The 24880-nt window shown below is 51.4% G+C and overlaps 1 protein-coding gene across 1 annotated transcript in view; it reads left to right on the top strand.

Moving 5' to 3' along the window:
- Positions 1-24880, top strand: part of pip5k1ca (phosphatidylinositol-4-phosphate 5-kinase, type I, gamma a) — a 28922-nt gene that overhangs the window by 988 nt on the left and 3054 nt on the right. The window contains exons 2-17 of the mRNA XM_047027655.1: positions 12137-12168; positions 12476-12562; positions 12729-12859; positions 13361-13478; positions 15859-16011; positions 17739-18038; positions 18198-18403; positions 18600-18683; positions 18986-19034; positions 20349-20433; positions 20648-20809; positions 20983-21121; positions 21580-21612; positions 21832-21930; positions 23585-23613; positions 23762-24024. Coding sequence (XP_046883611.1) covers positions 12137-12168; positions 12476-12562; positions 12729-12859; positions 13361-13478; positions 15859-16011; positions 17739-18038; positions 18198-18403; positions 18600-18683; positions 18986-19034; positions 20349-20433; positions 20648-20809; positions 20983-21121; positions 21580-21612; positions 21832-21930; positions 23585-23613; positions 23762-24024 — 1970 coding nt within the window. The remainder of the gene's footprint in view (positions 1-12136; positions 12169-12475; positions 12563-12728; positions 12860-13360; positions 13479-15858; positions 16012-17738; positions 18039-18197; positions 18404-18599; positions 18684-18985; positions 19035-20348; positions 20434-20647; positions 20810-20982; positions 21122-21579; positions 21613-21831; positions 21931-23584; positions 23614-23761; positions 24025-24880) is intronic.

Below are 24880 nucleotides of genomic sequence, written 5' to 3'. Positions count from 1 at the left end.
CTTTCTTTTCTTAATTTAATGGTTGAGGTGTTGGTAGGTAGGATTGACAATTGGCCTCGTCTAAATATGATGTGGTATTTTTCCGCGGTCGTGTTTTACCTAATCATAGACACCTACTTGAATTAGTACACGCTCTCATGATATCGGTGGAGTCCACTATTTGTCAGTCGAAAATATGTTTATGTTTCCTTCATATCAACATTTATTCCTGATTTCTGATCAAATGTGTTTGGTTTGGGAAGTGGATGGGTTGGTTGGTGTTGCGCCAACTGCCAGTCATGCCGTATTAGCCAGTCCGTAGTTTTTGAAGGCTGGGACGGTTTATAGTGTCCATCATGGGAATAGCATTCTCTTTGACAGGAGAGGCCAGGCTGGATGACAGAGAACCCATGAATCAGTAGCACAAGCTAGACCGACACTCTCTCTTTCTCTCCCTCTCTTTCTCTCTCTCTGTCTTTCTCCACCCAAGCCCGAGCCCTCAAGCATGTCAGCACCCACTATGCAAATTTAAGAAGTATGTGCTTGCTCGTTTTACCTTGACATTAACATGCATTATAAATATTCCCTTGCTCTATAGAGCGGAGAAAGAGTTGATATTTTGCTACATGCTAGCAACATATGACTGTGTTGATCATTTGTACGTAAGGCAGTTAAAGAATAGATGACGTTAACATCAGCTTGGCTTTCAAGGTGGAGAGTAGCCTGTAAGGAAGGTAAAGAGAGAAGTGACACCTGTCAGCAGGCTAGGTATACTGGACTTCTTCTCTCTGTCTGACTGTCGTAACCTGTTTAGACCTGTCAGCCTGGGTTTCTCATGCTATCTCTCTCTGACATCCATCAGCAGGAATCTCGCTCGGGATGTCCCGGTTCTGTTCAAACAGCTCACTGAACACTGTCGTTTTGGGTTAGGGTTATTTTGTGTCGTTTACACATTTACGTATCACGATTCTTCATGTTTAATGCGTGTTCGAAGACTGTCCCTCACTGTACACTGTTGTCTCTTGGATATAAGAAGAGGTGCATTGTTAAATGCACAGGCCACCAGTGGCAGATCTAAGGGGTGGCAAGGGGTGGCAGCTGCCACCCTAATAAAAAATACTGCCACCCCAATTTTTTTTTTTTATGCATTTAGCAGACGCTTTTATCCAAAGTGACTTCCAAGAGAGAGCTTTACAAAAGTACATAGGTCTCTGATCATAACAACGAGATAGCCCCAAACATTGCGGGTAGCCAAAACATGAAGCATACATTGTGAAAAAACAGTCCCAAAGGGAAGAACCATAAGAGCATGTAGTGAAACAAGTTACAATTAAACAACATGAACCTCAATCTTCCCATGGAAAAATATTATTTGTACATTACAAAACATTTCAATAAATAATATTAATCTTACTGTTTAATTTAAACTACAATATAGCCTAATCATTTACCATAGGGAGTACTGTACCCCCCTACTTTGGGTTTGATTCGCCTCCAGGAGGCCACCCAACAACTTCCTTCTGCCACCCCATTGCCACCCCAAATGAAAATCTCTAGATCTGCCCCTGCAGGCCACGTGTGGCTGGCAGCTTTTGTTGTCAAACTTTGAACGAAAGAGAGAGAGACAGAAGTCCTACGTCTCGGTTTAAACACGAAAGCATACAAGTGATTTTTGTTTGTAAATTAATTGTAGAATTTTGTTTGTGTTGGTGGGTGGGGCGAGGGATGAAGTTATATTCCATTCTGTCAAGGTTTCTCTCCGTATTCATCGAACCTTTACGTGACACGGGGCGTGCACTGTACTCCTCCGCCTCCGCTCTCATGGGTGTCTATATTTAGCAGCGTGCGAAGCCCACTCATACTGAGCCATCACCTGCAAAGCCTGTTTTGTTGCGGTGGCTGCTTCCTCCCCTGGTGCTGCGCGAGTTCCAGCTGTAATAAGCCAGGAGCGGCTTGGTAGGCAAGGCTAGCAGCTTGGTAGGCTAGGCTAGCAGCTTCAAGCCCCAGAGACCATCTGATTTAGGCGAAAATGACCACAGGTCTATCCTGGGTAGGCCAATGGTGAGTAAAGTCATGACTGTAAACTGTCGAAAAATCTGGCTAGATTTAGCTAGCTAGCCACAGTTACTAGGCTACCATTTCTCATTGATGCAGGCCCTAGTGGAATAAGTGTCTGTTATACATCCAACTTCTGTGCTTGTATGTAGATAACAGTTCAATGCAAATGCCAGCAGTTGCGTTAGACCGTATTGTTTAGTGATAGGTCATTGGCTGGGAAAACGAATCATTTCCCCATCACCGTTGGACAGAGTATGATGTGGGAGTCCCCGTGTCTCATTAAACAGCCGTCTCCCTAGTCTGTCTCTCTCATTCTGGAGTCACACTCATTGACGCTATCATTTCTCTTTTCAATGAATCTCCCGATCAATAAAAGGGCCAATGTCAGCCTCCTGGAATCAATCTAAACTCTCTCTTCTTCTCTCTGCTGCTTTGCCCTACCCAAGTGTCAATATTTTATTCTCCTCTCTCTCTCCCCTGTGAGTGATTCCCCAGGCTCAGTCGCTCGTTTCTCAGCATCCCTCTCTCCTTATCTCCCCGTCCCCTCTGTCAGATCTGCTGACGCATTCACAATGGCCTGCGAGCTGCATCATCGGACCAGCATTCTTAACCCTCCACAACTCTCTCTGTCTCTCTGTCTTATTACACCTGATACCACGGTGCTGGGGCACTATCAGGATAGCAGGCAGGTGTTTTGTGTGTGTGTGTGTGCTGTGTCTACCCTCAGTTATAGAACTTGGACTGGACATTTGTGTCCCCTCCCAGTCTCTCCGTGTCACTGTGTGTTACGTGTTGATGACGCGGGGTTTGCCCTGGCCATGCCAGTAGCACTGTCACAGCCCCTGCCATGCCAGTAGCACTGGTGTTCTTATTAAATAAAAGGGACTGTCAGAAGTTTGTTTATGGTCCTTCTATCTCCTTTTAGTTGTGTGTGTGTGTGTGTGTTTGCTATCTCTGCCCTCGGTCCTGGTCTAATCCTATGTTTTTATCGTCCGCTAGGGTCAGACTGTTGCAATACAAAGCCGGCTCGGTCCAGACCAGCCTCTGTGTTGGGCTCAACTTCAGACTAACTGAAGACGTCCGAGTCACTTTGTCCCGTTGTGTGTTTGGGCCCCGGGTGGGAGGGGTGGAGGTGGTTGGAGGTGTCTGGCCTAGCAGACAGAGTAGATAGCTAGCTGTGATTTGTAATTAGCAGGTGTTGCGTGCACGCTGTGAGCTAAATTAGCACCTCACTTCCTGACAAGAAGTCAGAGACACACACAGACACGGCGCCAATCAGAAACACCGCCAGATTAGAGGTTCAGACGGAATATTCCAGCGGTTTGATCTGTTCATCTTTCCCCCCTCGCTAACACCATTATCTTCAAAGAGGAATTGGACTTCAAAGAAGTTCTGTAAAAACCCTCTGCAGAGATAGACACGCACATTAAAGTCTTTTTGACGATTTTTCTCAAATTGAAACGTATTATGGGGACAACCCACCACCGAAAAGCTTCGTTCAGACGTGAGATAAATCACAGAACTGCTTCGTTCAGACGTGAGATGAATCACAGAACTGCTTCGTTCAGACGTGAGATGAATCACAGTTCGCCTGAGCAGGAGCATGGAATGACTCCCACCTCACCTCTATTTCCCGGGTGTAGAGATGGAGAACGCTCTTTACCCAACCCCTCGGTTGGCGTCCCTAAAGCGAGGCCCTAGAAGCAACGCTGTTCACCTGCTCCAGCGAGCTACATGAGGAGACCGATGGGAAAGTTTAAACCAATCAATTATTTGTCACGCTCCGTGCAACAGCCTCCACGCTCTGTTTCCCTGCCCGCCTGAGCGCAGGCAGGCGTTGCTAGCTAAGTAGAGAGAAATGCTGGAGGGCTTATGCATCTTTGATGGTGTTGAGCTGGGAGCAAATTCATTCAACAAACAGCCTGGCTGGCCTGCTTCATCTCACTGATGTCACTATTGGGTGGTGAAACTGGCCCTTGATAACAGACACACTTTAGGATTATTGATATGAGGCTGTTGTGACCTGTCATTCCCTTAAAATGACCTCCTCTCTCAGTCTCTCTCCTTTTCCAACTCCCGCTTTATTGCTTTCTCTCTGTCCTTTCTCTCTCTACCCTCTGTCTCTCACCCCCCCTCTCTCTCTCTCTCTCTCTGCACCTCTCTCTCTCTTTGTCCCCTCTCTGTCCCTCTCCCCCTGTCTCTCTCACCCCTGTCTCCCCCCTCCACTCCAGTCTTTAAGGATCGGTGAAGGACGAACACCCTATCTTAATCTGAAGCCCCTGAGATGAAAACACACTGAGTTTGGAAGTGTGTCTAATCCTTTGCCCATCCTCTCCTCTTCTCTACACTGGGCCTGTAGGGCTGTGCTGTAGCTCTGCCTGGGGTATGGGGGACAAGAGGATGCTCTCTCACTCTCACACACACACACACACACACACACACACACACAATTATACTGTTTATGAGGACTCCTTTTCAGGGAGGCTTTCAGAGGACTCAGAGGTGTATAAAAAGCACGTTGGAACCATTGTTACACACATACAGCCTGGCTCTTATCCAAGCTTGCAAAAAAATCAGATTTGATTCCCTAGAAATACGCATGCTGTGGTTACATTTCCAAAACTGTGTGGTTTCCCTGCTGTGTGAGAATGTTGTCATTGTCTCTGTGTTGTGACAGAGTCAAATATTGGGCCAGCTCAGTTATGACTCATCGTCCTTGGCTGTCCCTCGCTTTGTTACTGTGGGCCAGGGATTCATCACAATGTCACAACGGCATTACTGAAACCGACGGTGATGAGCCTGCGTCAATTGTGCGTGTGTGTGGATTTGTGTATGTTGCCTGAGTTCTAGTGAATCTGTTTCAACCTTCAAGCCTGTTCCAGTTAGCTTACCTTCCATTTGCAAGGCTGTTATGCTGTGTTCACACCGAATGTGAAGCAATTTCTTTGCCCGGCCAGATGACATGTAAAGTCAATGCGCGCTATCGCGTCTTTCGCTTGAGTAGAACATTTTCAACTCAAGCGAAATCAATCAATGTTGAGAAATCACTGAGGTTTTAGGAGAAATAGAGGGAAAGAATATTGTAGCTGTCTGTGGACACCCTCTGCTACTACTTCGTATTTGTTTACAGTAGCTCTAGTCATTTCGGACATGGTTGACAAAGAATAAAAAAAAGGGGTTGGCTCCTAGCGATTCGCGCGAATAAACACAAATGAACACAAAGCGAAATCTCGCTTCATTCGCGCGAATAGTGTGTTCTCACCAAACGCCACACCATCTCACAAATTTCGCACTCAGTGTGCAAGGGCCTTTAGAGTATCTTTTGAGCAGTGTTAGATCTAAACCTGGCTCTGCCAGCCAGTTGACAGTGAAAGCATCGTTGATCCTAAAACAGGCCCAGTGTTGCAACAACATAGCCCGAGCGAGCAGAGACAGACCTCATTATGAACCCATCATTTGAACAAACCCCCACCTGTGCTGACAGGAGTCCATTGCCTTGACCTTAATCCCAGGCAGGCTAGATTGGGATTATGCTAGGTAGAGTACTACTACTCACCTTGTGACTGGGCAAATGTGTCTGTTGTGCTGGCTGTCTGGGTTGCTGTCTGTCTGGCTGTCTGGTGGGCTAGTCAACCGTCTGGCATTCTGTGTTCTCTAGTCTAGACGATCATATTTAATATTTAACAGACCCTCGGACAGTGTGATCTAATCTACCTGAGGAAAAATGTATTTCCTGGAGATGAAGTTGACTTATTCTGTTCACCTGTGTGTGCTCAGGTCAGTTAATGCTTGCAGACACAGCAACACAGACACATGATCAGCTGAACTGGTCCCACACTGTTTGGGCCTACAGTTCACAAAATCGGAACTAGCAATCTGGTCTCTGCGTTCTCAGTGATATTACCCTACTCTGTGTGATGCACAGTGCAGTAGAAGACTCTGTTATGTGCACGCCGTGAAAAGGCTACATAAAGTCACTGCACTGCTTATATGCACAACTTCTTACAGTACACACTCTCTCACGCACACACACCAGCACACACACACACTAGCACACACACACACGTCTCAGTGGGATTGTACTGCCAGATGAGCTAACGGAAGCTTTTCATGAAGTCTGCTAGGGAACAAAATGGAGTTAGATCTAACTCAACTACTGGGGGATCATGAAAAGCGACTTATAGTAAGTACAGGGAAATTCTCCCCGAGGCAATTAAGATGAAGTGCCTTGCCCAGGGACACAACGTCATTTGGCACGGCCGGGAATCGAACTGGCAACCTTCAGATTACTAGCCCGATTCCCTAACCGCTCAGCCACCTGACTCCCTACACACCAACACACACACTGGAATTGACTGGTATGCACTGTTGTTGTCAACACACACTCAGCTATGCGCACAGGCCTGTTCTTCCCCGCGTGTCCTCATGTTAACCAGACAAGACCAGGCAAGACTAGAAGCCAGTAGGAATAGCTTGTTATTTACAGCCAGAATGAAGCCGTGGTTATGTGTGGTGGTTAATGTGTTGCAATGTACATCCTCTCTTGCTGCACCGTAGACCTACATGTCAGATTTTGTGTTTGTGTGCAAAGCTTTCTGCCACGTCCCTGTTATTGAGAGGAACGCGTTAAACTGCCTTTTAACAGATTAGCCTCAGTGAACTTGATGGCTCCTTAATTATAATTGCAGTCAGTCTGTGGTCCTGGGGGAGCAGAGGAGAGGAACTGGCAGTTGGTGGCAGTTGGTGGGCAGAGCTGGACAAACAGAGCTAATTTGGCTGCCTTTGCTTGGCAGGCAGATCCACAACCTAGGCTAGTCAGTCAGTTCATAGGCAGACCGCCCAGGTGCATTATGGGTAAGCACGATCCAGGTGCATTATGGGTAGCCATGTCCCCCCTGGCCTACATGCTGGCCCTTCCTGTGACTCCTGTACCCGGTACCCAAGAGCCTGTTACTTCAGTCACACCTGCCCTAGGTATGGATCCTGAACTGTTCCGTCTCAAGTACGTCTTTACTGCTGGTCCATCTATTTCTGCCTAATTGGAAGCAGGCCAGGGGGCAAGTAGTTCTAATTGGGCAAAATAAAACTGAAAAATGAAAATGGTAATTTACAATAATGTGAAATGTAATTACCTCTGACAGTGAAAGCTCATGTTAGAATTAGTATGGCCACCAAATGCCCTTTCATTCCACATTCAATAAACCGCGGTTAAGGCTTAGCTATTTTTAGTCTGCGACGGTAACCCACTCTTTCTGCATGAGAGCTGCTGTTGTTGAATCCGGCGCCTGTTCTCTGTGATGTTTCTTCCTGTCAAAAGGGTCCTGTCAGTACGCCCCACAGTGTGAAACATGATAAACAGGAGGCTAGCCTGCATTGTTGTTAACGGAAGTATAAAACCTGATTGATATTGTGTCCGTGTGGAGGGTTGGTGGCTCAGTGTCTCTACTGCCAGCCTCATGGTGTACCGTCAAATTGGCCATTTTTGTTGTTTAAGTCCACGAGTGATTTGATTTTTCAAACCGGAGGGACTGTTGTTGTTATTTTGTTTGTTTTTGTTTGGGCCTGATGTGTAAACCGCCATCTATCGTTGCTTATGTGACGATCCATTCACTGCCAAGTGAAAAAGAGGGGAAAAAAGGAGAGAAATAGAAAAAGAGAGGAAGAGAGAGTGACAGAGTGAGAGATAGAGAGAGAGGGAGAAAGTGACAGAGAAAGATAAAGAGAGAGGGAGAGTGACAGAGAGAGTGAGAGAGTGAGTGAGTGAGAGTGAGTGAGTGAGTGAGAGAGAGAGAGAGAGAGAGAGAGAGAGAGAGAGAGAGAGAGAGAGAGAGAGAGAGAGAGAGAGAGAGAGAGAGAGAGAGAGAGAGAGAGAGAGAGAGAGAGAGAGAGAGAGAGAGAGAGAGAGAGAGAGAGAGGCAGGCAGCATGTGTCTGTTGATTCCGTGCGCACGTGCAGAACTGCAGAAAAAAGCTAGTTGACCTCAATCGTGATGCCATGGAAACGAGGGAATGAGGAGAGCGAGGCTGTGTGTGTTTGAGTTTGTACTGTATGATGTTTGTATGATGTTTGTATGATGTTTGTATGGAAGATGGGAAGACCTGAAGAAGAGAACAGCCACTCAGCAGCACTACAGTAGAGTACAACCACATCACTTTAGTGGAGTTCAGTAGAGTTCAGTAGAATCCAACCACATCACTTTAGTAGAGTACAGTGGAGTTCAGTAGAATCCAACCACAGCATTAGAGTGGAGCAGGCTGCCAGGGGCAGAGTCGGACAGCTGTTCCTGACAAGGGAACACAATACTGGGACTATCATACCATCAGGTCATTGTTCAGCCAGATCCATTCAGATACTGTCAACGGACCCGTCGGTACAGGAGAGGGACAGATGGACAGGGAGAGAGGGGGGGGGGGAAGTGGATGATGTCTCTGTTTACGGAGGGATCCTGTGCTAAGAATCTCAGTCTGAAGCAATAAAACTACAAATACCAGGTATCCCAGGCTGGCTTCTACAGGTGGCTAGTATTTATGATGATGGGTTTAATGTAGTCCTGTGCAGTGTACTGTAATCCAAACCGCTTCTTTGGATAAAAGCATCTGGGTAATAGCCATTAGCTACTTTTATTACAGACTTGTTGGTATAGTTCCCCTGGTGTGATATTATTGGCTGTGATAAAATACCCCAGCCAATCAGGAGTAGCAGGGATGCGATTGACAGGTTCCATCTGCCTTGGGTTTCAATACGTTTTTGAATGCAACTGTGACGCAAGTCTGGATCCGTGCTCTCAAAGAAAACCTTGTAATGCCCACGCATGAGAGGAGAGCGAGCCTATTGGAGCGTGCAGCACAGTCACACAGGCACGACAGTTCAGACCTTTCATACTGCCGGGGCTGATGAACAAAGCTAAAGGAAAGTAGAAACTCTGCTCACGCACACACACACACAGACTCACGCACACACACACACAGACTCACGCACACACACACACCAACTCACGCACACACACACACACACACACACTCACGCACACACACACAGACTCACACACACACACACAGACTCATGCACACACACACACAGACTCACGCACACACACACACACAGACTCACGCACACACACACAGACTCACACACACACACAGACACACACACACAGGGCTGTGTAAGGGTAACGTCTGCAGTCAGACACATGGGAGCACCAGCTCCCGAGCGAAGCAGGAAGCAGTACCAGCTGGTGTCTTCATCTGCACTGTCAACACGCTCCCTGAGCCAGTAGGAAGCGGGCTGGCTGGCTGGCTGGCTGGCTGGCTGGCTGGCTGGCTGGCTGGCTGGCTGGCTGGCTGGCTGGCTCGCTGGCTGGCTGGCTGGCTGGCTGGCTGGCTGGCTCGCTGGCTGGCACTTTGGTGTTATCTAGCCTGCAGTGCCGGGGATTGCGTTGGCACGTTTGGACTCTCTCATCCCCTCAGTGAGTTTGTGTGTGACGACGGGAAAGGGAGGGAGGGAGGATGGAGAGAGGGGAAGGGATGAGAAGGAAGGAGGGAGGGAGGATGGAGAGAGGGAAAGGGATGAGAAGGAAGGAGGGAGGGAGGATGGAGAGAGGGGAAGGGATGAGAAGGAAGGAGGGAGGGAGGATGGAGAGAGGGGAAGGGATGAGAAGGAAGGAGGGAGGGAGAATGGAGAGAGGGGAAGGGATGAGAAGGAAGGAAGGAGGGAGGATGGAGAGAGGGGAAGGGATGAGAAGGAAGGAGGGAGGATGGAGAGAGGGAAAGGGATGAGAAGGAAGGAGGGAGGGAGGATGGAGAGAGGGGAAGGGATGAGAAGGAAGGAGGGAGGGAGGATGGAGAGAGGGGAAGGGATGAGAAGGAAGGAGGGAGGATGGAGAGAGGGAAAGGGATGAGAAGGAAGGAGGGAGGGAGGATGGAGAGAGGGGAAGGGATGAGAAGGAAGGAGGGAGGGAGGATGGAGAGAGGGAAAGGGATGAGAAGGAAGGAGGGAGGGAGGATGGAGAGAGGGGAAGGGATGAGAAGGAAGGAGGGAGGGAGGATGGAGAGAGGGAAAGGGATGAGAAGGAAGGAGGGAGGGAGGATGGAGAGAGGGGAAGGGATGAGAAGGAAGGAGGGAGGGAGGATGGAGAGAGGGGAAGGGATGAGAAGGAAGGAGGGAGGGAGGATGGAGAGAGGGGAAGGGATGAGAAGGAAGGAGGGAGGGAGGATGGAGAGAGGGAAAGGGATGAGAAGGAAGGAGGGAGGGAGGATGGAGAGAGGGGAAGGGATGAGAAGGAAGGAGGGAGGGAGGATGGAGAGAGGGGAAGGGATGAGAAGGAAGGAGGGAGGGAGAATGGAGAGAGGGGAAGGGATGAGAAGGAAGGAAGGAGGGAGGATGGAGAGAGGGGAAGGGATGAGAAGGAGGGAGGGAGGATGGAGAGAGGGGAAGGGATGAGAAGGAAGGAAGGAGGGAGGATGGAGAGAGGGGAAGGGATGAGAAGGAAGGAGGGAGGATGGAGAGAGGGGAAGGGATGAGAAGGAAGGAGGGAGGATGGAGAGAGGGGAAGGGATGAGAAGGAGGGAGGGAGGATGGAGAGAGGGGAAGGGATGAGAAGGAAGGAGGGAGGATGGAGAGAGGGGAAGGGATGAGAAGGAGGGAGGGAGGATGGAGAGAGGGGAAGGGATGAGAAGGAAGGAGGGAGGATGGAGAGAGGGGAAGGGATGAGAAGGAAGGAGGGAGGATGGAGAGAGGGGAAGGGATGAGAAGGAAGGAGGGAGGATGGATGGAGAGAGGGGAAGGGATAAGAAGGAAGGAGGGAGGATGGATGGAGAGAGGGGAAGGGATGAGAAGGAAGGAGGGAGGATGGAGAGAGGGGAAGGGATGAGAAGGAAGGAGGGAGAGATCAAGGTGAAAGCTGGAGGCGGGGTGTCAAATGGCTTTTCTCCGGTTCAGTCACATAGTGCCACGAGAGGGTGAGGATGTGAGGCAGATAGAGAGGCTGAGGGAGAGGCTGGAGGGAGAGAGAGAGAGGCTGGAGGCAGAGAGAGAGAGGCTGGAGGCAGAGAGAGAGAAAGAGAGAGGCAGACAAACTACCCAGGCTGACACAAGCATGCTGTAACTCTACAGTCTGAAGGAGATATGCTACAAACCTCCCACATCTAAAACAAAATCAAGGCTTGTCAAGGAGTAGAGAGACAGAGCGTTTCATTTCATTAAAGTCACTACATATGTACACCTAGTCTTGACATGCCTTTGTAACTTGAGTCATTTTGTATTGATCGATCCGTAGTAGGAGATGTCTCTGTTTACTCCAGACAGATCAAATCAGGCCTCTGGAGTGGATCAATAACCCCATTCTGTTGTGCTATCTAAGCCTCTCTCTCTCCATCTTTCTCCATCTTTCTCTTTCATTGTGTCTCTCTTTCCCACTATCTCTCTCTTGCTCTCTCTCTCCACATCTCTCTGTCTCTGTCTCTTTTCTTCCCTCCCTCTCTCCCTCCCTCTTTCCCTCTCTCCCTCTCTCTCTCTACCCCCCCCCCCCTCTCTCTCTCTCTCTCTCTCTCTCTGCGTCCCTCAATCTCTGTCTCTCCTTCTCTCTTACGCTCTCACACTCCACGCTCTTACCTCCACACCCTCATCTCCCCATCTTCATCACTACACAGAGTGGAGTAAGTGGCCACAATTATGATTCTATTTCAGGCAGCGCTGAGCCCAGCAGGGCTGAATGAGGGCCCCGCTGATTGCTTCCTGCGCTGGGTGCGTCTGTTCGCCAGACTGGAGGTCACATGACCCGGTGATGAGATGGAGAGGAGGAGGAGGATGACGCCGTGTGTCGTAACACGGCTCTCCCTCCGTCCTCGTGTGCATGGGGGTGGGGTGAACACATGACTGGATGGGGTGTTGCTGTGCTGGAGTAGACAAGCCAGCGCCACATGTAGGGAGGGAGATGAGAGTTGGCCCAGAGTGCTGATTCTGCCGGCCAGCTGCCTTGAACCCTCTGGTCCTGCTGTTGCGTAACGCCGTGCTGATGTGCTGTTCTCGACGGATTCTGCTGCTGGCGAAACAATGTTCCGGAGCTCACAGGACTGACTTCCTCTCTCTCTCTCTTTTTCAGATGCTGCTGCTAGAAAGGCCTTCATCACAGAGGTAAATCCCTCCCTCCTTTTCCTCCTACCCCAAACCACTCTTGTTAATGTTGCTAACGGTGTAAAACAGCACCTGTTGGATGAGCCCCACATCTGACAGGGAATGAGAGGCCCAATCAAAGCAGGAAGCATGAAACGAACGCTTTCCTTTGAACTGGTTTTACACGGCCGACTGACAACAACAAACAAACAAACAACGACAGTGTCGGCTAGCCCTCACCACAGCTGGCTATCAGCTGCTGCCTGGCTTTAACCAACCTCCCTTTCTCTCGTTCCTCTCTGTCCTCTTTCCTCCCTCGGCCCTACAGATGCCCTCATCTTCCGGCCTGCCCGGCCAGGGGAAGAAGATCGGCCACAGAGGAGTGGACGCGTCGGGGGAGACCACCTACAAGAAGGTGGGTATCCCACCTCCAAGCCTCCAGCAGCCCGTGCTGGTGCTCTGCTCCTTCACACTGACCACACTAGAGAGAGAAGAGTGGTCTTATGTGATACTGAAGATTACGTTTGTTTGTAGAAGTCAAATGTCACTTCCTAACTCCCCCCCCCCCCCCCCCTCTCCAGACCACCTCCTCTGCCCTGAAAGGAGCCATCCAGCTGGGCATCGGCTACACGGTGGGGAACCTGAGCTCCAAGCCTGAGAGGGACGTGCTCATGCAGGACTTCTACGTGGTGGAGAGCATCTTCTTCCCCAGGTGGGTCATCCCAACACGCCTGTGACATCATCACAACACGCCTGTGACATCATCACAACACGCCTGTGACATCATCATAACACACCTGTGACATCATCACAACACGCCTGTGACATCATCACAACACTCCTGTGACATCATCACAACACGCCTGTGACATCATCACAACACTCCTGTGACATCATCACAACACACCTGTGACATCATCACAACACTCCTGTGACATCATCACAGCACACCTGTGACATCATCACAGCACACCTGTGACATCATCACAACACACCAGTGACATCATCGGATGGACAATCTGAATCGTTTTATAACAGATGAATAATCGTAGCTATCTAAGAATAACCGTTTATGTCGATGTCCTCAAAGGTCAAAGCGACAAAGTGTGCAGTAGTTTTTTGGTGGATTTAACCTGCAGTGTGTTGCTTTAACAGTATTGACCTTCCTTCCTGCGTGTGTGTGTGTGTGTGTGTGTGTGTGTGCGCCCTGTAGTGAAGGCAGCAACCTGACCCCAGCACACCACTTCCCTGACTTCCGTTTCAAGACGTACGCCCCCGTCGCCTTCCGCTACTTCAGAGAGCTGTTTGGGATCCGACCAGACGACTACCTTGTAAGAGGAGGGACTTCATAACTACCTCCCATGTCATGTGACTTATGTACACTGTACTACCCTGAGAGAGCTTTTGTAAAAACAAAAAATCTTAAACTTGTTTTTAACCTTTAGAAACTTTTTCCCAAAACTTTTTTCAAACCATTTGAAAAAAGTAAGTTGCGAGGCCTGGTTAGGAGTAGAGGCAGGGGGCAGGAGGCAGGGGGCAGGGGGGAGGGGGGAGTTCAAGGCAGGGGGAGGTTAGAGGGAACCTGTCACACCCTATCAGCCTGCCAGCATTGGGGGGAGGCTACATGACTCACAGCTCCACACACACACACACTCTCAAACTATGGTTCCATGTGTATAAATGTTAGTTTTCTTTCCCCACCCAATGACATCATAATGCTGTCACTGTGTGTGCGACCATGCATGACTGACTCTGAGACAACATGTGTGGTGTACACAGTGGGACCCTGCCTGGCCTCTGTCACATTCTGTCTGTACTTGGCTGTGTGTGTATCTGTCTGTGTGTCTGTCTGTCTGTCTGTGTGTGTGTGTGTGTGTGTGTGTCTGTCTGTCTGTGTGTGTCTGTCTGTGTGTGTCTGTCTGTGTGTGTCTGTCTGTCTGTGTGTGTGTGTGTGTGTGTGTGTGTGTCTGTCTGTCTGTGTGTGTCTGTCTGTGTGTGTCTGTCTGTCTGTGTGTGTGTGTGTGTGTGTGTGTGTCTGTCTGTGTGTGTGTGTGTGTGTGTGTGTGTGTGTCTGTCTGTCTGTGTGTGTGTGTGTGTGTGTGTGTGTGTCTGTCTGTGTGTGTGTGTGTGTGTGTGTGTGTGTCTGTCTGTCTGTGTGTGTCTGTCTGTGTGTGTCTGTCTGTGTGTGTCTGTCTGTCTGTGTGTGTGTGTGTGTGTGTGTGTGTGTCTGTCTGTCTGTGTGTGTCTGTCTGTGTGTGTCTGTCTGTCTGTGTGTGTGTGTGTGTGTGTGTGTGTCTGTCTGTGTGTGTGTGTGTGTGTGTGTGTGTGTGTCTGTCTGTCTGTGTGTGTGTGTGTGTGTGTGTGTGTGTCTGTCTGTGTGTGTGTGTGTGTGTGTGTGTGTGTGTGTGTGTGTGTGTGTCTGTCTGTCTGTGTGTCTGTCTGTCTGTGTGTGTGTGTGTGTGTCTGTGTCTTTCCCTCCAGATGATTCTGTCCCTTAGCCAGGTTTATCCACAACTCAGCATAACGACACACAAGCAAACATCTCATTACCAATTCATGATGTCCGTTAGCCGGGATACTAACCGCCAGAGTTAGGCTTCTGCTCTTTGATTGATTGGTCTGGTCTGGGAGAGGTCCTGTTGTCTCTTCAGGTCTTCAGCCCAGACTAGTAGAGGGCTGCCCTGCTCTCCAGGGTTGACCTGGCCCCCCTGTCTGGATTACAAGGCCAGACAGTGTTTGGGTCCAGACCCAGCCTGCAGATAGGAGTCATGAGCTCTACCTCAGATTAGCTGCCATGGCAACCCCTGAAGCAGCAGATTGATGCATATTACAGGCCTTAGTTTAAGCCCTGGAGTGCACAAGGTGTGTGTGTGAGTGTGTAATGTGTGTCTGTTCATGTAGAGGCTGTAGTGTGTGTGTGTGTGTGTGTGTAGCTTGCCCTGTGTGTGTGTGTGTGTGTGTGTGTGTGTGTGTGTGTGTGTGTGTGTGTAGCTTTCCCTGTGTGTGTGTGTGTGTGTGTGTGTGTGTAGCTTGCCCTGTGTGTGTGTGTGTGTGTGTGTGTGTGTAGCTTTCCCTGGGTGTGTGTGGAGTGTTCCTTCCTCAGTGAGTCATCATGGGGATCCTGAGGCTAATGGTTCTCTCTCTCCATTTCTTTCCTCCACTTTACTTTTCTATGTATATCTTTCTTTCCCTCTCTCACTCCCTCCATCTCGCTGTCTCTCACTTTATTTCTATCTATTTCTTTCTCCCTCCACTCCCCCTGTTTCTCCCTCCTTACCCTCCTCTCCCCGCGCTGTGTGATGTACATCATCCTGTGGTCCGCTGGGTGTGTGTGTGTCTGTGTGTGTCTGTGTGTGTGTCTGTGTGTGTGTGCGTGTCAAAAAGCTGCTGTTTCTATTCTGGCGCAGCCCTATCCGGCCTCCATGGTCATAATGCATCTCTTCCACGCTGCTCCGGAGTGGTGTTGGGCCAGCGCCGAGATTGATTGATTGAGAGAGACGGAGAGAGGGAGAGAGGGGGAGAGGGGGAGAGGGGGAGAGGGGGGGAGAGGGGAGAGGGGAGAGAGAAATAAGACAGAGAGAGAGAGAACGTAGCACACCTCAGGGAACAGCCAGCAAGGTTGAGGGATTAGTGGTTATGCTATTTGTAAACTGGCATACCGCTTTGAAAACAATTAACCTTTGTTTATGTGTGTGTGTGTGTTTTCTCTAGTATTCCCTGTGTAATGAGGCCCTGATCGAGCTGTCGAACCCCGGGGCCAGCGGCTCGGTGTTCTACCTGACGAAGGACGATGAGTTCATCATCAAGACCGTCATGCACAAGGAGGCGGAGTTTCTTCAGAAGCTGTTGCCTGGATACTACATGGTGAGCAGACACGCCTCCCTCGCAACGCTTCATTCCCACTTGTCCTATGGAGGCTGGGCTAGCCTGTTGTTCTAGACTGGGATAGGCTTTCTTACCCTGCCGTACTAGACAGGCCTGGCCTGCTGGGCGTGGCAGGTGTGTGTCCGTGTAGCAGCAGGTTGTGGAGCTATGAGACCCAGCAGGAATGTGTTTACCTCCTGTACTCAGGGGGAAAAGCCCCGCAGCATGGGAGCCAGAAGCAGGAAGGCACACGCGTTCACTGACCTTTCCTCCATTGTGGCTCCACGGCGCAGCAGTTTCCTGACACGAATGGCTGTCTCTGTGTGGGCTAATGAAGCTGGAGGGATTCCAGCTCACGGCCGGCCCCGGCTGAGCGTCCCTGGGCTACAGCAGGCGCACCAAACAGACAGGCACGCAAACAAACATGTATATCAACTCAAGGCAGCCAGACGCAACGGCTGGATTAGACACAGAGGCAGGCAGGAAGTCAGTGAAGCTGCATATCAAACCCAGTGATGTAACACCCCCCCTGTCACCTCTGGCCCTCTGGCTGCAGTTTCCACAGCCTGCCCTTTTCACAATTTTCCATACCTCTGTCCACACACACACACACACACACACCCTCTCTCCGGTTTTCCATCGCTCACACGGCTCTCCGTCATGCTCTTTTTACCCACGGCTTTTATTATACCCTGTTCTCTGTCTTATTTCTCTCTCCCCCTCTTTCTCTCTACATCCTCCCTCTCTCTCTCTCTCTCTCTCTCTCTCTCTCTGTCTTATTTCTCTCTCCCCCTCTTTCTCTCTACATCCTCTTTCTCTCTCCCCCTCTTTCTCTCTCTCTCTCTCTCTCTCTCTCTCTCTCTCTCTCTCTCTCTCTCTCTCTCTCTCTCTCTCTCTCTCTCTCTCTCTCTCAGTCTTATTTCTCTCTCCCCCTCTTTCTCTCTACATCCTCTTTCTCTCTCCCCCTCTCTCTCTCTCTCTCTCTCTCTCTCTCTCTCTCTCTCTCTCTCTCTCTCTCTCTCTCTCTCTCTCTCAGTCTTATTTCTCTCTCCCCCTCTTTCTCTCTACATCCTCTCTCTCTCTCTCTCTCTCTCTCTCTCTCACACACACGTGTCTGTGCTGTTGATGTGTTGCTGCTGTGTCTCTCTGGACTCTGGGGGTCATGTGTGACTGGGAGCTGTGGGGGGAACAGTCTCTCTCCATCCATCTCCTCCCTCTCTCCATCCATCTCTCTCTCCACCCCTCTCTCTTTCCACCCCTCTCTCTCTACCTCTCTCTCTCTCCATCCCTCTCTCTCTCCATCCCTAGTCTGTCCTCTTAAGGTCATTACTCCTGGCCTCGGGCCCTAGGCCCCTGGCTCCAACATCTCACATCTCTGTGATTGGCTCTGAAATCTGCCTGGCTGTTTCTGATTGGATCAGGAGCCGGGTCCTCTCTCATTACACCAATGGGTTTCAGGTAGCCACGGTCACTGTTGGGGACTGTGTGTGTGTGTGTGTTGTCTTAACTGCTGTGCCTGTGTGCACTGCTTAAATATTTAAGAGAGAACCGATTGTCGATAAGCAGCTTATTTGACTAGATTCAATTAGACTTTGTTTAGGGCAACTTGTGACTGTAGATATCTCCCCTCTGCCTCTCTTTCTAATGTCTCTCTCTCACACTCCCTGCCTCTCTCTCACTCACACTCCCTGCCTCTCTCTCACTCCTTGACTCTCTCTCCCCCCCAGAACTTGAACCAGAACCCTCGCACCCTGCTTCCCAAGTTCTTTGGCCTGTACTGCGTCCAGTCCGGAGGGAAGAACATCCGGATGGTGGTGATGAACAACGTCCTCCCCAGGGTGGTCCGCATGCACCTCAAGTACGACCTGAAGGGCTCCACCTACAAGCGCCGCGCCTCCAAGAAGGAGCGCGAGAAGGCCCGGCCCACCTTCAAGGACCTGGACTTCATGCAGGACATGCCTGAGGGGCTGCTGCTGGACCAGGACACCCACAGCGCGCTGGTGAAGACCCTGCAGAGAGATTGTCTGGTGAGGAGGGAGGGAGAAGGGGGGGAGGGAGGGATTAATGAATCCAGGGGACACAGACATATTGAAGGTGGATGTAGATTTAGAAGTCGTATGTCCAGAAATGAAAGACGCTCAAAGGTCAGCATTTGTTCCCGTGTGTGTGTGTCTGTGTGTGTCCAGGTGCTGGAGAGCTTCAAGATCATGGACTACAGCCTGCTCCTGGGGGTGCACAACCTGGACCAGGCGGAGAGGGAGCAGCAGCTGGAGGGCTCGCAGGGCAGCAGTGACGAGAAGAGGCCCGTGGCCCAGAAGGCCCTCTACTCCACCGCCATGGAGTCCATCCAGGGGGGCGCGGCCTGCGGAGAGTCCATCGACACTGACGACACGTGAGGACAGCCCTGTGTGTGTGTGTGTGTGTGTGTGGGATTGGATGGGGTAGTATTATTTGAATCTTCTCTCAACTATATATACATAAACTGAATTGTATTGCTGTTGATGCTTGGACGAAATCCTGGAACTAAAAACCTGTGGAATTTACGCTTACATGTATCCTTTGTGTGTGTGTGTGTGTGGCCCCTGCAGGATGGGAGGTATCCCAGCAGTCAATGTGAAAGGCGAGCGCCTGCTCCTGTACATCGGTCTGATCGACATCCTGCAGTCATATCGGTAATCACTCCAGATCCTCGGGGTTACAAATAAGCTGGACTGCCGACGACCCCTCTCTGGGTTGGAACCATGCTGTATCTGGCTGAACACACACTCCAGGAAGCTGTCTTTGTTGCCTCGGGCTGTATGCGTGTGTGTTTGTTTAGCCGGTGTTTGGTGAAGCAAGTGGGAGCTAAACAGAGCCAAACAGCAGGCTCAGTGCACGGGGGGGGTATGCTATTGTTTATGTTTGGCTCTAACTGAATCTTTGTCTTTTTTTTGCGTTGTGATTTTTCACTCTTGCTTCTGTTTTTGGCCCACAGCCTTATAAAGAAACTGGAGCACACATGGAAAGCGTTGGTTCACGACGGGGTGAGTTCATCAGATGACCCCTCAGTGGCTTTCACCTGCTTCACCTGTTTCACCTGTTTCACCTGTTTCACCTGCTTCACCTGTTTCACCTGCTTCACCTGCTTCACCTGCTTTACCTGCTTCACCTGTTTCACCTGCTTCACCTGCTTTACCTGCTTCACCTGTTTCACCTGCTTCACCTGCTTCACCTGCTTTACCTGCTTCACCTGTTTCACCTGCTTCTCCTGCTTCACCTGCTTCACGTGCTTCACCTGCTTCTGTCAGACTGGCTGTCTGGGAGGAGGAACTGCCACTGCCATTCTCCCCAATCAAATGCATTTATTCATGGAGCCGCAGAGACAACCTGGCTCTGTGTGTGTGTGTGTGTGTGTGTGTGTGTGTGTGTGTGTGTGTGTGTGTGTGTGTGTGTGTGGTGTGTGTGCGCGCGTGGGGCTGACTCACTCTCCACAGTGAATCTGTGTCCAGTGCATATGTGCTCAGGGACCCAGTGAAAGCTTTTCCTCACCACTGACAGAAGCGCTCTCTATCTCTCTCTCTGTCTCTCTCTCTCTCTCTCTCCCTTTCCCTCTCCCTCTCCCTCTCTCTCTCTCTCTCTCTCTCTCTCTCTCCCTCTGTCTCTCTCTGTCTCTCTCTCTCTCTCTCTGTCTCTCTCTCTCTCTCCCCCTCCCTCCCTCCCCTCCTACATCCTATGCATCTACGTCAGGCTGCTCCTAATATAGACCTAGCGCTCGCTCTCATTTCTCTCCCCCTCCCCCTCTAATGACTCGTCACCGCACGCCGCCGTGCGTACGTATCGCCGAGCGAGCCTGCTCGCACCCCCTCCCCCTCTAATGACTCGTCACCGCACGCCGCCGTGCATACGCATCGCCGAGCTATCCGGCTCGCCCCCTCTCCCCCTCCCACATGTCGGGGGTGAGGCAGAGGAACGTGGCGCCCGTCAGTCTTATCAGTCTCAACCCAACACCGAGTGTCACCTGTCAGTCCACACGTGTGATCTTAGTCCAGGGATGCATGCATAATGCGCACGTCGGACTGTGACCTGGTTTATCCTGTGTGTTTGTCTCTGTTGACTAAGGCTTAATAAAGTAGGCCATACTGGAGAGAGTGTCTGTATGAATGAGGCCTGTGTTGACCTGGGGGCACAAGCTGTATCCAAAAAAACTCGATTTCTAAAAATGGAAACATTGCGAAAATGGGCGGCAAGATATTTTTTTTTTTCGTTCCCCCCCCCCCCCCCCATTTCTCTGCACTTCCAAAGTGGGTTCCTGACTCTGTATTCTCCCCTCCTCTCTCCTCCCTCCCCTCCTCTCTAAGGACACGGTCTCTGTCCATCGGCCAGGCTTCTACGCTGACAGGTTCTTCAAGTTCATGAACAGCACAGTCTTCAAGAAGAGTTCCTGTAAGTGGGCAGGATGTGACATCATCCTAACCCGGCCTTGTAGTTACGCTGACAGTGACGGAGCTTGTGTATCCTGTACTGCATGTGTGTTTGTACAACATGTAGTATGTGTTTCTAAGATATTTCTGTATAGAAAACACTGCATACTTCACACTAGAATGAACCTCTGGATTTTCAGTCTTGTTAATAAACGTGTGTGTGTGTGTGATCTCAGCGCTGAAGTCGTCTCCGTCTAAGAAGGGGCGCGTGGCGCTGGCGGTGCCCAAGTACTGCGGGCCGGGCGCGGCCTGGTCCGCCAGCCAGCTGGCCTCCGAGAGAGACGAGAACATCTACGACCTGAGAGGAACCCGGAGCTTCCCCACCCTGGAGGACGAGGGTGGGCACCACACACACACACAGTGCATACCCTGGGACACCCACATAATACAAGCACACAGTGTACAGACTCCTAAAACACACACATTGTACATCCCTTCAAACACAAAGTAACACCCCTCTCTCTCTCTCTCTCTCTCCTGTTCTCTCTCTCTGTCTGTGTCGGTCTCCCAGGGAGACAGGACCTCCCCTGCACCCCTCCCTCGTTTGAGGAAGCCACCACAGCCTCCATCGCCACCACGCTCTCCTCCACCACCTCTCTGTCCATCCCAGAGCGGTCGCCCTCGGACACCGCAGAGCACCCCCGCTACAGGTACGGGACAGCTCAGCTGACTGTGTGTGTGTGTGTGTGTGTGTGTGTGTGGGGGGGGGGGGGATATGTACTTGTACTATCACTAATAGTGATAAATAAGCTTCAGGTTTCCCCCAGCCTGGTGTAGCTGCTTTATTCCGCCTGGCACACAGATGGGGGATGAATGGATGCATTTAGACCAGGGGTGTCGAACTCCGGTCCTCGAGGGCCGCTGTCCTGCATGTTTTAGATGTTTCCCTGCTCCAACACACCTGATTCAATTAAAAGGGTTGTTATAACGACCATTCATTCGAATCAGGTGAGCTGGATCAGGGAAACATCTAAAACATGCAGGACAGCGGCCCTCGAGGACCGGAGCTCGACACCCCTGATTTAGACCAACGTATGACAAAGTCATAAAGCTTTCTTTCTCTCTCCCCCCCCCCCCCCTCCCTGTCTCCCTCCTTCCTGTCCCACAGGAGGCACACCCAGTCTGTTAGCCACGATGGCAGGTGAGTGAGAGAGGTAGCACTGTAGCACACGGCTGCTCAACAGGAAGCAAGCCAGGCCAAGCCAAGCCAGGCCAGGCCGCATTCATCAGAGGTGCTGTGATGTCACAGGCCTCGTCGTTCTGGGTGGGGGCCTGGCTGAGAAGGGTCTGTCAGTCTCTGCTAAGGACGGATACTGCCGGCTCTATTACTGAGTGTGTGTGTGTGTGTGTGTGTGTGTAGGACCCAGGAGGAGCAGCAAACCATCACGGTGGAGGTGGAGGTGAAGAGACACGACAGCGAGCCCACCATCACTGTCCCGCAGCCCTCGTCAGAGAACAGGTGATCTACCGTCAGCACGCTGCACACATCAGCTGCTACTGCTCAGGCAGAACACTGGAGGACTGCCAGGCACGCGGTATGACAACACGGAAAAGCTAGCCATGCTAGCACGCTTGGTCCTACCTGACTCCACAACGCATACACACCAAGACCATGTGACCACCAGTGCACAAGAAAGAGAAACAATCGCACGACAATCATTGGTCCAGATAGGATATATCATGGGGTTGCCAGGGTTGTAGATCTGCCCCCGATTCTCTTGAGTTATCTAACTTCAATCATCAATATGAGGTTTCCCCTGGCTCAACACTCTCTAAAAATACCCCTGCTAAGTGATTCTACCTGCTGGATTAGCACACCTCTCTGTCTAGCCGAGTAGAAAGACTCCATGTAGTTAGGGTGACAGACTTAGCTTCTGGGTTCACCAGGTCTGGGATACCTATCTAATTAGGTTAAGAGCATGTGTGTGTGTCTGTGTGTGTGTGTCTGTATGGGTGTGTCTGTGTGTGTCACAGCTACAGAGTGTGTCTGGGGGACTGGCCCACACAAGTGGATCAAGGGGGCATGGGCGTGGTCATGGGCGTGGTCATGGGCGTGGTCATGGGCGTGGTCATGGGCGTGGTCATGGGCGTGGTCATGGGCGTGGTCATGGGCGTGGTCATGGGCGTGGTCATGGGCGTGGTCATGGGCGTGGTCATGGGCGTGGTCATGGGTGTGGTCTCTGGTGGAGTGCCCCTCCCCCTGGGAGCCTGCTCTTCCCAAAAGCTCAGCCCTATCCTCGGAGGCGAGCAGAAAGGGAGAAAGTATTTCCCTGTTGACTAGGGATAGGCCTCAGACAATACCTGGGGCTGGTGCAGAGGGCCTGGGGCTGGGGCTGGGGCTGGTGCAGAGGGCCTGGGGCTGGGGCTGGGGCTGACCTTGTGCCCTGGGGTGTGGGGGGGAACTGAAAGGAAGGCTGGGGGCTGAGGGGGGGAGGGGGCGAGCTAGTGACAGGGTAAGCTGTAGAAGTAGCCATCTGGATAGCCCTCTCCTCTAATCACTCCCTGCTTCGCTGGGTGGGGGAGAGAGGGACTCAGGGAGAACGGGAAGGAGAGGAAGAAGGGAGAGGTGCCGAAAGAGAGAGAGAGTGGAGAAGGTAGAAGTGAGAGCAGGGAGAAAGTTGTGAGAGAGTTGGAGCATCTGCATGCCAACTAGTGCGCAATGCTCTATTTAATATCCACCCAACCAATGAGAGGCCTCGCTCGCAGGCTAAGATTGCTTTCAACAGCAGATGGGGTTTTCTTTCAAGTAAACTCAAACGCATAAGCTGAGAAAGCAATCTGGATAAGCTTAAGTCTATTTTAATGGTCAATGAGTCGGTACACAACAAAGGATTGGGCTGGCACATATGATGCTTGTGTGTGTGTCTAGGCGGGTAAATCTTACTTAGTGCTCTGCCAAACATCTTACTCTCGCTCTCTGCCAAACATCTTACTCTCGCTCTCTTTCACACAGATGCGCACACACACACACACACGCTGGTAAATGCTGGGTCTCCACGCTGCTTGTCTGTTTGGTCAGTTTAATTACTGAAGCTTTGAAGTGCCGACATTATTGTGTGTGTCATGTGTGACTCCTCCCTCCTTAGTGTGACTCCTCCCTCCTGTCTCCTCAGTGATATACCCGAGGTGGCGGAACCTGCTGCTGAAACCGCCGCCCCCCCCCTCTTCACCCTCCTCCTCTCCTCTCCCCACCACCTCTGCAGCTCCCCCGCCTGCCCCCACCTCCTCTCCCCCAGACCCCTCCTCCTCTCCCCCAGACCCCTCCTCCTCTCCCCCACCCTCCAGCAGTCCTCCACCACCCTCCAGCAGTCCTCCACCACCTTCCATCTCTCCTCCCCCACCCTCCGGCTCTCCTCCCCCACCCTCCGGCTCTCCTCCCCCACCCTCCAGCTCCTCACCCCTGGGCACGGAGGCCGGCGAGGCGGCTGAGACCCCGGGCAGCCCCAGGGTGGGGCTGGACTCTGACAGGGTCAGCCAGGTGTCCGGCTCCGGCTGCACCAGCCAAGCCTCCGTTGACGACGAGGACGACGTGCCAATCACAGACATCTACTTCGTAAGCTGCCCGTGTCCGCAACACACACACACACACACACGTAGAGAGACTCCACAACACACACCCGTACAGACGCACAAGGCAGTCTCGCAGACCAACACACACATCCATTATTCATCTCTCATTGGTCAGCCCCCCATCCATACCCGTGTTGGCCCAATCAGAATAGGAGTGTGGTGATGAGCAGAGCTAGCTCCTCCCACCAGCTGTCTGATGCGCTGCTGTCCTGCAGGCGTCCCCAGGAGGACCCCCCCCCCACCTAGACCCCCTGGAGACTCAGACCGGTAGGGAGGGGCGACAGGGTGTGGCAGCGTGCAGTGTGATGTGTCCACCACAGTGTGTTAGACCTTGCTTGGTTTGTGTGTGTGTGTGTGTGTGTGTGTGTGTGTGCAGTGCTCAATTTTGCATGCAGGTCTTTCCGGCTCCTTAACCAGCCAGTCAGACTCACAGTGACGGACGGCTTGTCTTGCTGACCTTATCTGTTCTGCTCTGACTGGTCTTCGTTCCAAAACACCGTAGATCAAACATGTCTTTCAGAATGTGCTTTGCGCTAAATAGCCTCAATTCCCCGAGGATGGAATAAGTGAATTAATGAATGACTGGTAGGGTTTCAGGTAGTGTTGGAGTTGGAGGAGCCAGACAGTAAGCTGTGTCCAGGCTGAACCAGACACCCCACAGAGAGGGGCAGGGCCAGCCTCACAGATCAGACCAGTCCACAGGTCGGCCAATCAGCTCTCACTTACCAGACGGCTACCCTGACCTCCCTGCTCCTGGCTGTCTGGCTCTCCTCCCCCGCACAGCTCCGGTGACACTGACAGAGGGGGAGACGGGAGGGAGAGAGAGGAGGGGAAAGTTA

The sequence above is a fragment of the Hypomesus transpacificus genome, chromosome 10, assembly GCF_021917145.1.
Source record: "Hypomesus transpacificus isolate Combined female chromosome 10, fHypTra1, whole genome shotgun sequence".
NCBI lineage: Eukaryota > Metazoa > Chordata > Actinopteri > Osmeriformes > Osmeridae > Hypomesus > Hypomesus transpacificus.
This window is presented reverse-complemented; position numbering and strand designations above follow the sequence as displayed.